The sequence below is a fragment of the Mauremys mutica genome, chromosome 4 (genome assembly GCF_020497125.1).
Source record: "Mauremys mutica isolate MM-2020 ecotype Southern chromosome 4, ASM2049712v1, whole genome shotgun sequence".
NCBI lineage: Eukaryota > Metazoa > Chordata > Testudines > Geoemydidae > Mauremys > Mauremys mutica.
The window spans coordinates 100027300-100039403 of NC_059075.1; the positions used below are offsets into that span (position 1 = coordinate 100027300).

General features: G+C 39.9%; 1 protein-coding gene across 3 annotated transcripts in view; it reads left to right on the forward strand.

The window, feature by feature from the left end:
• STK33 (serine/threonine kinase 33) overlaps positions 1-12104 on the forward strand; it is an 84739-nt gene that overhangs the window by 55171 nt on the left and 17464 nt on the right. For all 3 annotated transcript variants that reach the window (XM_045015828.1, XM_045015829.1, XM_045015827.1), the window contains exons 6-9: positions 324-462; positions 1920-2008; positions 8233-8317; positions 11769-11844. In XM_045015828.1, the coding sequence (XP_044871763.1) occupies positions 324-462; positions 1920-2008; positions 8233-8317; positions 11769-11844 (389 nt within the window). The remainder of the gene's footprint in view (positions 1-323; positions 463-1919; positions 2009-8232; positions 8318-11768; positions 11845-12104) is intronic.

Below are 12104 nucleotides of genomic sequence, written 5' to 3' on the forward strand. Positions count from 1 at the left end.
TTTTGATGACCTGTAAGAATATATTTGATCTTTTTTATGTAATTAGTCAAAGGTTGCTCATGTGATATGTATTTATAGCTTTATTTGTAGTCATTAAAGAAGATCATGTTGTGTCTTTAGGTTTAGTGATGCTGCTATAAGATTCTTTTTTTTAAGAAGTTGACAATATGCTGAATGAACTCTTAGAACAGTCTTTAAAATCCATATTTTTTTTTATTTTTGTTGTACATGTTCTTGAAAATTTGAGAGTTTATTTTAGTACTCAAAATATTCAATCTTGTATATAAAAGAAAATCACTATTTTGGTTCTTTATTAATGTTAGCGGATGTTCCTTGTAATGGAGCTGTGCGAGGATGGAGAACTTAAAGAAATTCTTCACAGGAAAGGATGCTTTACAGAGAACGAGACAAGGCACATAATTCAAAGCCTTGCATCAGCAATAGCGTATCTTCACAAAAAAGGCAAGGATGTTCATTTCTTGCATTTATTAATTGGCTCTGAATGTCAGTTTTTTGTTTAAGAGTAACAGTGAGCTCTGTTTATATATATTATTTATTTCCTCGAGTACTGGTGTCCCTGTGACCTAGAAGTGAAGCATCCTACATTAGTGCTTTCCCCCTACTATTTAAACTGTTAACATTTCCTTTTGCTTCTTTGTTGCGGCACCATCCATCTGACAATAACATGAATTTCTTCTTAAGTCTCAACCACTTTGCATTACAGCATTAACTTTTTTCAGCAGCTAAGTAAATAGTCTTATTACAGCAGAGAGAAAGAAGCAGGCATGGAGTGCTCTAGATATTCCTTAATTGTCTGTCCTCCACTTGGTGAGATGCAGTCAACATCAGCATTTTAATTCACCCCAGAGAAGCATTAAAATCCTGCACAGTCCATGACAGAGTTAACCAATTCAGCCAGAAAACTAGAGTTCAGTGTATCCAGTTATTTTTCCCTATATTGTAGGAGTATGAAGATTTGTATTTGAATAACACAGAAAATTTTATTCATCTCTATATTTTGGAATTAGTTGGAGGAATTAGCAGCTCCTCTTTTTCTCCCACCCAGACATATGATTCCTTGTCTGTGGAATGGCCCCTTCTTTAAGGCAAGTATGGCTTTGGTCTTCTCTCTAATTTTGGTTTCAGAGTGGTAGCCGTGTTAGTCTGTATCAGCAAAAAGAAAGAGGAGTACTTGTGGCACCTTAGAGACTAATAAATTTATTTGGGCATAAGCTTACATGGGCTAAAACCCAAAGTGCAAAAACATAAATTTGTTAGTCTCTAAGGTGCCCCAAGTACTCCTCATTCTTTTTTCTCTATTTTTGGTGGGCAGAGAAAGGGGAATAAAGAAATCTACAGTCTCATCCCCTTTGGTCTCTTGGATATGAAACGAGATTATATTTATGAAAATACACCTCTACCCCGTTATAGCACCTCCCGATATAACACGAATTCGGATATAACGCGGTAAAGCACGGTAACGCGGGGCTGCGCACTCTGGTGGATCAAATCAAGTTCGATATAACACGGTTTCACCTATAACGCTCCTGAGGACAGCATTATATCGAGGTAGAGGTGTATATGCACATTTTGTAAATCTGTAATCCACTACTCTTTTTTCTATAAGATGTTCACAGGTCTGCTACTGTATAACACAGAGCAATGCAAACTGTTTTTCTTATTACAGATCATCAGGAAGATGGATCCAAATTTGATCCAGATTTGGAATCTTCATATAAGACTCCTTGGATCAAAGGGCAAATACTCCTTCCTTTTTAAGTTTTCAGTAATGGAAAGCTAAATGCATTGAAACTGAAACTCATTTGAATGAGTAATTTCCACAAGATAAAAACATTTGTCAGAATATTTTGACTACAAGTGATAAATAAATGTTTATTTATTGTTCTCTTCCTTGACAGATATTGTTCATAGAGATCTAAAACTGGAAAACATTTTAGTTAAAAGCAGTGAAACTGATGAAGAAAATGAAATGAAATTAAATATAAAGGTAGGACTAGAAATTGTAGCAACTCTTTGTTTTGAGCAATGGTTTAGATACCCAGGTATCCAATTCAGCCCCCCAGTAATGCCTGTTTGTAGCTTTTGAATAGACCCACTATATTGTGTTTTAAGAACACTAAGAAACCTGCCCAGCCTAATGCAAATATTATTAAAATGAATCATTTTGGAAGCTAAGTGCCACTGCTGAAAGATACTTTTTTGGGGAGTCAGATATTGGTGGTATAATTTTAGTTCAGTTGAAACAAACCTTAAAGAAAGCATACCTTATTAATCTAGCTCTACCTTAGGATAGTTCCAAACTCTTAGTAACAGTAAGTTAGCAGGAATTCTAAGCTATAATTTTTAAATTATGTGTATTGCCTATTTAATGTAAGTGTGTTAGTAATTTAGAAAAAAGCACATCTAGTCTAAACCCTTGATTTAAATATAAATTATATACCATTCTAGGCTTTGTTGGATATTACTAAATATTTACTAACTAAACACAATTAATGTACCATGTACTTATATCTATAGAATTTAATTGTAATAATTGGTCCTTGAAGGCTAATAAATCATATGTTAGATCATATACTAGTTGTTCCCCATTTTAATAGCAGCTGCTGTATGTTATTACAACCTCGCAGAACTGAAGTGTTGGATTGCTGATCTGCTCCAGTAGATAAAGTTGTATGTTCTATTATATATAGAACATACTGCTTATCTGTATAAACATAAACACAATATAGAACATACTGATTTATCTATATCATATCTCATACATTGAGTAATACCGATGCTTTTATAAAATGCCCTGGAAAATTCCACGGTACAAAATCCAGCCTACATGTACCTTGGTCTCCACTTTGCATAACTTATTTTCATTCTGAGAAACATAAAATTCTGGATCTTGATCTCTTCCTCCAGTGTGGGACATGTGGGCTGCACCTCTCTTCCTGCAAATAACAGAGGCACTTCAGGCTTGTCATGAGTCAGAACACCCATTCTGTTCTTAATGCCCAATTCTCTGCCTCCAGCAGTGCAAATAGAGCAGTGATTCAGCCCTCCTGGCTTATCCAGTGACAGTCTTGCTTTTATACCTCAGTATAGAATTGCAGCAAGCAAGATCTTTCTTCTCCTTCTCTCTCATTCCCCTGTCCCTCAGGGCACTGAGGTTTTACTAGGCTCCATTCTTTAATAGGGCTATCTACAGAGATCTTTCCCTCTCTTTACCTTATCCTCCTCATGGTAGAATAGGTCTGATGGAACAATCTAAAGACCAAGGGAGAAAATGAGAGATTGAGCTGTGGAGATCCTTTCATAGTGGCAGTAGAAGTGGTTGCAGGATAGGGGAGTCACAGAGACCAGGGGAGAACAGCTCCCCTGTTTTGCAGGAATTATGTATATTCAAGTACATGGCTTATAAAAACCTTGCTCCTCATTTTCCCATTGTCCTCTCAATCACAACCTTCCTCATCCTTTTCCTTCTCTCTTTCTCATCCCCTTCAAAATCAATTGCTGCCATTGCTGCCTCTTCCCCCACAAAAGTAATTAATTGCCCCTCACCCAACAAAATCAGCTACAGCTGCTCTCAACCTCTATCATCTTTCTGTGGGACCTTCATGCTGTTGCTCCTGTTCCTGCTGCTCTCCTGAGATTTTTACATGCTTCCTTCAGCCCACTGCCTGAAGTGGGAGAATTGCTGTGATCTATACTCTGCCTCTTCTCATCACCAGGCTTTCAAGACTTGTGAGTATGGATGCTGGGATCTTCACTTCCCTCTCTCTAGCCCTGAGGAATGGTGTCTGCCAGAACCTTCACTATTCCTTTGACACTAGACGGAGCTTTAACATCTATGGAAGGAGTGTGGAGGCCTATTGCAGCAGCGAGGAGACAGATGCTTCTTGGTGAAGGAAGAGGTTCTGCTCAGTGTATGGTATATGCCTGCACAAGGCAGAGTCCCACACACCCCTGGATTTAGAGGGACTCCTGAGTATAAGGGTAGAAACTCCCTTCAATTCTTGTCCACCACAAAATACGAAAGTAGGAGCTCTGCTGGGTAAAACTTGCCAGGGTAAAACTTGGGCCAGGGACACCAGGAGAAAGGCCAGACCCAGGAATAGGACCAATCCCTCCTTCCATTCCAAACTGCAGCTGGACTTGCATTCATCCAGAAATAGCACTAGAGGGCAGGATATTCCTTCTCCTGGCAACTTCAGACATATGAACACTGGGGATAAGGCAGTATGCTGTGAATATAGGTGCTCTTACACAACCTTGGAGAAAAAAGGAAAAACATCAAATCATTCTGAAGGCATTTAATAGGGGAATAGAGAATCTGTCCCTCAAGACACAAGGTGCACAGGAGTCTACACCATATAGTAAGAAAAAGATCAGGAAGAGTTTGGGCTGTCTAAATTCTCAAAAGGCTGAACAAGTTGATGGAAAAAGTTGAAATTCAGGATGGAGAATTTAACTTCCAGGATTGTAGCAGACTCTTGAAGGGTTCTACTGATATTGGTGGAACTGGCAGGCACTTGTCTGCATATTAGCATCAGGCTTTCTCATTGTCAGACACCAATACCAATACAAAACATTACCTTTCATTCTGTCTGCATCCCCAAGAGTATCTATGAAAGAACTGGCAGTGATACTATCCACTGAGGAGTCTAGGAACATATCTACTGATGGCGTACTTGACAGAATGTCAGCACCAGGCACTTTGCGAGAAGGAACTACTTAGTGTCTCTCCATGCTACGGATAAACAAGTTTGTAATATGAAGAATTCTCTAATCCCCCTCTTGGAAGATTGCCAATCTGGGGGTTGAAAGAAACACAAGGAGAGCCAGTCTTCCTTATGCGATTCAGCAACATTCAAGCACCAGTGTTTAAGGTGATTCAGAGCCAAGAGTCACCAAGGCATCCTTACATGCATCTTCTACAGTCTTACATGGAGATTCCTATATGGATATGAATTAACGAGAGAGCTTCAGAGATTAATTTTAGAGGCCTAGAATCTTTGTCTACAAGAGATGCAAAGGAAAGTAAAGATACCATCCAGAGTGATGCAGTCCCTCAGTTGGTGGGCTTATCTACATGAAGCCCATGTAATGTAAGATCCTTCCTTTACAATCCAGATACTGAACTAGCTTGTTCATCCTTTAGAAAACATTTTGAGCTTCACCTTTAATTCTCCACAGTCTCATTCTTGGGCAGACAGTTGCTCTAGGTGGTGATCCTGTAGTAGATAAATACTGTTAATTTTAGGGAAGAAGGAACCTTCTTTCTGTCCTACATATCTTCTCCTCCCTGTAATTTTCCCTACTCTTCTCTGTATGCCAAATATCTCCTGTTAGGGGAGAGGTGAGGATCCAGAATGGAAAACAATTTACCAGATGATTTCCTTTCTGATACTGACCTATCCCACTGGGTTATTTTTGTGATGGCCTCTCCTTGGGTCCCTGTGTATAACTATCATAGTTGTATTGGGGTGTTACTGTCAGGAGTTTTACCTCTATCAATTAGTAGAAATTAAATATTTCAGTACACCTTGGAAGTGCTTGTTTTCACAAATCCTAGCAAGTGCCACCCACTGCTGTGAGGGGAGTCCAAGCTTTTATGCTCTGGATTCCCAGGGGTGTTTTACAGTTTTGGAGCCTGAATGGAGTTCAGCCACTGCCCCGATCTAGGAGTCCTTACACATGCTCTCAGGGTGCAGACCTTGTATCTGGTATCCTTCCTTTGGAGTGTTCGAACCCATTCTCCACCTGCTTAGCCTCTCTGGGCAGAGCACTGACCCTTCAGGCTACCCAATATTTAAACATGCCCCTTGCCCAGAACTCCATCCAACAGGTGCGAAGCATCTGGTTTATGGTGTAACTCTCAGGGTCACACTGTAGTTGTGATACCACACACACACACACACACTCTCTCTCTGTTCAGTACACACACACTCTCTGTTCAGTCTGTGAACTTTATGCTCTTTGTATTTAATCATGGTAAGCACAGGAGAGTACAGATCACACAAAACAATAAAACACTATAAACACAATGTCCCTCACTAGCTTACCCTTCCCTTGGGAATCTTTGGGGGATCATCTGTGTTCTGGCAGACAGGGACTTTCACCCCATTGCCTACCCTGGCCTAGCAACATCCTCCCTTATCTTACTTGGGTGCAAGATGGCTCTCTCCCACTTCCCCTTCTCTACGAGTCCCTTTATAGACAACTTCTGGGGTCACCTGCTTCTTTTGTTCTGCCTTCTGTTTTTTCCATTGCTTTCAAAGCCCCCTCCCTTCAGACAAATAGAGGAAGTGTCTTCTCCCAGCTACAATAAAGCCATTAGCCCAAGATGTTTTACTTTGAATAGATGATAGTTGAGTGCTGATCACTCCCCATTGTCTTTGGCCTGGGAGAGACATGACACAGCCTGCTAATTCCTGATGGATCCACATCCATGGAGGCTTTCCATGACACAGTAATTTCATGATATATTATTATCAGCAATTCAGAAGTGGTACAGACAGATCCTCAAATCATCACACTTAACTCAGGGATGAAGGATACGGCCAGTTCCCAAAGTCCACTGGACAAGTCTGAACTGCCCCCCGTATTTCCAGGAAAAGCTGCACAGTCCACATCTCTCTGACTGAGAGAGAGGTCACTCACAGAAAAGAAATCATCAAGTAACAAATTTTTTTTACTGAATTAGACGATGCCCACAAGGGTGCTAGAGATGAAATATGGAAAACAGAAATTGCTGCACTTTTTATAACAAATTAAAAAAAAAAAGCTGTAGTGTGCCTTCTTTGCTGTGCTGTCGCATCCTGATGTGCAGAGGTGACAAGAGTCTCGCACAGCCCAGCAAACCTTCTCTGTGGTATGCATCATGGCCCCAGTATTCAAAGGCAACCTTCCCTGTTCTCAGGGATGTCACATTATGGCTGTGCTGTGAAAGAAGGGACTTCTTGCACCCTCTCCCCACAGCAAACCATTGCAGAGGTTTTGACCCCCATTTATGTCATTTGTATAGCTTGGAAATATTGTGTGTAAGGAGGCAAAGGAACAGAATATAATGTTACCCTTTCAGTATTTAACGTAAAGTTGTGAAAATGATTCCCAGTATTAAACACTCGGAATGCAAAAGAGCAAACAGCTAAGTTTAAAGAAATAAAAGGAAATGCTTTTTTAAATTAAAACGTTGCTCATTGCAAACATCTCATGAGATACACCTCTCATTCCCATGAGAGTCCAAAGCAGTTAGCAGACATAAATGTAACCTCAGGTGAACTTCGGAACCACAAAATATAATGCCGCTTACTCCCTAAAATAAACGCTAGTGAAGAGTCTCCGTGTTAGTTCACTTTGTATTAGAGAGACTTTCTAAAGTGTGGTTAATAGCTTCTCTTTTTGTAACCTACTCACACTCACCAGTTTCATATAGAATACACCTCTAATTTGTTTTTTAAACAGTAAATAAATAAATAAATAAAAAGGCGTTTGGGGTTTTTCCAGACCAGTTTTCCCAGCTTCTGTCTTCATTTCTTGGTTCAACGGAGATGCTGGGATCCCACTCTGAGGTCTGGATCAGACCAACAGAACGTTGCCCACAGAACTTCCTATAAAAATTGTTATTTTTCCATCCCCCGCCATTTTTTGTTAAAGAGCCAGCCTGTGAGGTTAAGGGAGCCACCAGTGATTTTCCAGAAGTTTTGGTTTTGCTTCACTTGACTTTCCTTCCTGACTTCTGGCCCTCTCCCTACTTACCCCCACCATGGACTGTATCTGATTATTGCCTCTACTATCTGTAGTAGATTTTAGGTTAGCCTCCCAGCCTGCCCTATCAACAAGGAAAGCAAAATGGTTAACAGGAATTTGTCCATTGCCCTTGGTGTATTCCTTTTTGATGACCTCTGGTTCTAAGGTTATCTTGAATATCAGGAAAAACCTTTTAAATATCTTAGGCTTAGATAGTGGAACAGGTTGCCTAGCAAGTTATGTAACAAACATTAGCAGTGTTTGATACAAAGTAACAGACATGTATGAAAGGAATGGGGTAGAGTCCTTCCTGCTTGAGGTAGGAGATTGAGTGGGATGATTTGAGAGGCCCATTCAAACTCCATTATCTCTGACTACAGCAGTTTTGCAACAAACAATGAACTCTAAGCTGGACAGAAGAACTTCAGCTTCATGTCAGTATGGATAGTTTCACAACTGTGTTGTTTCCTGTAGGTGACTGATTTTGGTTTAGCTGTACAGAAAGCAGGTGGTAGCGAAAGCATGTTTCAGTCTACGTGTGGGACTCCTACCTACATGGGTAAGTTCAGCAGTTCATACAGTTTATGAGTGTTTGTTTATTCTCATCACATGAAGAAATGCAATTATAACTCTGTGTTCTTTCTTGCTCACAAATAGCCATGGAGAGGTGCCTATTTCTAAGCTCCTTTTGTCAGGTGCTTCCCCTTCCCTTATAGGAAACAGCATACTAGATCAGGCCAGTCTAGTCCAGAGGTGGGCAAACTATGGCCCACAGGACACTTCTGGCTTGCGAGACCATCCTGCCCGGCCCTTGAGCTCCCAGCTGGGGAGACTAGCCCCCGGCCCTTCCCCTGCTGTCCCCCTACCCTTGCTGTCTCAGCTCGCCGTGCTGCCAGTGGTCTGGGCTGCAGGGCTGCGAGCTCCTGCCAGGCAGCGTGGTGGCGTGGCTAGCTCCGGATGAGTGGTAAGGGGATGGAGAGCGGGGGGTTGGATAAGGGGCAGCGGGTCCCAGGGGTCGGGGGCTCTGAGGCGGGCAGTCAGGGGGTGAGAAGTGGGAGGGGGCAGATGGTGGCAGGGGCCAGGCTGTTTGGGGAAGCACAGCCTTCCCTACCCAGCCCTCCATACAGTTTTGGAACCCTGATGTGGCCCTCAGGCCAAAAAGTTTGCCCACCCCTGGTCTAGTCTGATATTCTGTCTCTGACGGTAGTCCGTACCATATGCTTCAGAGGGAGGTGCAAGTAACTATAATGGATAATAATAATAATAGCGGTGAAGTTTCTTTCTAACCCTTGGCAGTTATAGTGACCAACTTTGTGTCCTGAAGCATGAGGCTTTATATTCCTCATAAACTTCGTATCCTATTTTGCGTAATGTGGATGTTCACAGTATCCATATAAATGTTTAATTCACTTTTTTTAATCCTATTAAGTTCTTGGCTTCTCCTGTAGCACTGGATTCCACAGACTAGAAATGCATTTTGTTGAATTTTTGCTCCCAGTGTAACAAGGGTAACACAGCTGTTGGATACTAACAGATTACATGACTAATGTTTGTTCAGATGTCCTTCCTCTCTCCAGTCAGCTGGAGAACAGGCTAGAAAGGTCTGAGGTCTTGCAGAGAGAACTCACACTGTGGATCTAAGGGAAAGAGGCATCGACTTATCCCCTATTCCCCCAAAATCAGAATCCCAACCCTTACTCGGGCCTTCAGCATGCTCACTACTTGTTACAAATTAAAGGTCCTAACTAGAAACAGGAAACTTTTGCTTCTAAAATTTCACATACGTCACCACCACCCCAAACCTCCCTCAGATAAAATGGGAGGACATGGAGACCCTAGTCTTCCTAAACTATGCAAAGGGAAAAAGAGGATTAAACACTGAGGCTATGTCTACACTTCAGCTGCTACAGCAGCACAGCTGCAGCACTGAAGCTGTACCGCTGCAGCGCTTTAGTGTCAACACTCACTAGGGCGTCGAGAAGGGTTCTCCTGTTGCTGTAGTTAATTTGTCTCCCCAAGAGACTCTTGCTAGGTCAACGGAAGAATTCTCTGTCAACTTAGCACTGTCTACACTGGGACTTAGGTCAACATAACTATGTTGATCAATGTATACGTTTCTCACACCCCTGAGTGATATAATTGGTTTGACTTACCTTTTTAATGTAGACGTGGCCTAATATTGCTTCACATAGGAACTACCTTATGGGTGGTTCTATCTCTGACAGTGACTGGTATCTGGTGCTTTGGAAGACGTTGAAAGAAATATTGAAGTTGGTAATTATGGAGTAACCTGCCCATAGTTCAAATTTGTTAAAACTCCCTTCCTCCTCCCAAATCAGTTAGTAGATGTCTTATGACCATCTAAACATTTTTTTTTATCTTGTATATTGTGGATGTCCTCATCATCCAATATCTAATTCTGTTTCAAATCCTACTGAGCTCTTTGCCTCAATGATACATTGAGGCAATGAGTTTCACAGATTGATTAGCTGACTGTGGATTGTGTAACAAAGTAAAAACAGATCTCCTTCTGGGAAAGATAATGAAGAATAAAAAATTTAGCCCTACAGGCATTTCAACCTACAAAAAAATGGTATCTCAAAATATTTTTTTAAAAGGAGGGTTCTGTGTAGGATGAAATTACTTTGTGATCAGTAGCTAACCTTTATAGCTAATCTAGAAATAGCTATTCTTCCTATTCAGTGTGTGTAACAAGTACAAGCTAGGCACTTAGAAATGCTTTGGACCACATCCTCTGGTGATGTTATTTCATTGCCTTTATTGGAGTTACATCAGCGAAGAATCTGCCCCTCTATATTTTATTCTCTTGGAGACATGAAACTGTATGAATTCTCCAGCTCTTGCACTTTGCAAATGTAGCCACCTTTTCCCTGCTTTTAATAGAATAGATTAATGCTAGTATTAAAATATTCTTAAAATATAATAGATTAGCTAATATCATAAGGATGAGATGATATTTTGATTTATAGCTTTTGATAAATTTGGCAAATACTGACAATGGAAGTCATTTTGTGTACCAGTTGTGATGATATGACAGTATTTTAAAGTACACTCTGTAGCTTGATATCTTCAAAGCAAGAGGCAAATGCTTTGAAAAGGAGACTTTAAATGACAACAGAATGTTAAATAGTATATTAAAATGTTATTGAGGTTGAGATAGTTAATCAGACTTTGTTGAGATGGTGGGAGAACACCTACTAAGGCAGCCAGTGTCAATTTGCTTCAGTGCTGCATAGTTTGGAGTACTGATGCATGAAGCATTTAGCTTTCCTTTCTCTTCTGGGCCAAAACATGTCATCTTCATTGATTCTGGGAATGAGGATCTCAAGTCTTGCAGTGAACTCATGACCTTCAGTCCCATGATGTAGTGGATAAACCACCACCAATTTGGCTCCAAAGCAGCATTTTTTTTAAACATACAGCTATATCAACATAAAAATGATTAGTGAATAGGTTACAGTGTATGCATTTTGTAATCTAGTACAAACAGAAATAAAGCCATTTAAGTATTCAAAAACATTTTTATTTTCAGGATTGTTAATTTTACAATTTTTTGTACACTGTACACAATATATATTAGACAATATGTGCTACCAAAAGCCCTTATGCCTTATGAAAAAATCATGAATATTCTTATATTACACTTATTTTTCAGAAAGGAAACATGTTTATGTGGTATCATGCAGTACTTTAAATCAGTATTTTATAAATAATGTTTTAACAATTTATGACTTGAAAAACAATACCACATTTAGTCACAAGTTAATGTCACAATGTCACAATCCTCTTAGCAGCTAAATGATAAAAGTAAGGACACATCAACATGAATTGTTAAGGTCTGTACATTATTCATTTAAATATCTGCTGTTGGTTCTTTTTTTCATAGGGGAATAAATTATAACACATCAGCACATTCTTCATGTTTGTGTTTAAGCATTTAAAAGTAATTTTTTCTATTATTAATATTATTTTTTCTGCTTGGTTGGTAGCTCCAGAAGTTATCAGTGCCCATGACTATAGCCAACAGTGTGACATTTGGAGCATAGGTGTCATTATGTACATGCTGTAAGTAGTATCAGTATAAATCTACTGTCCCTTTATAATAAAACTGCTTATGAATTTTCATTAAAATAAAAAGTAAACTTCACTGGTTTTTTTTACTTTGCAACTAACCCACCTTTGTTTTTGTTCGCAACATAATGAAGGCCTCATCGTAGTTTTTATTACCTGTATTCTTATTTTAATTTCTAGTGTGTGTTGTGTTATGTGAACTTTTTTATGCTTATGCATCAACAGTTTTATGGTCCTACTTTATGGTGTTAATG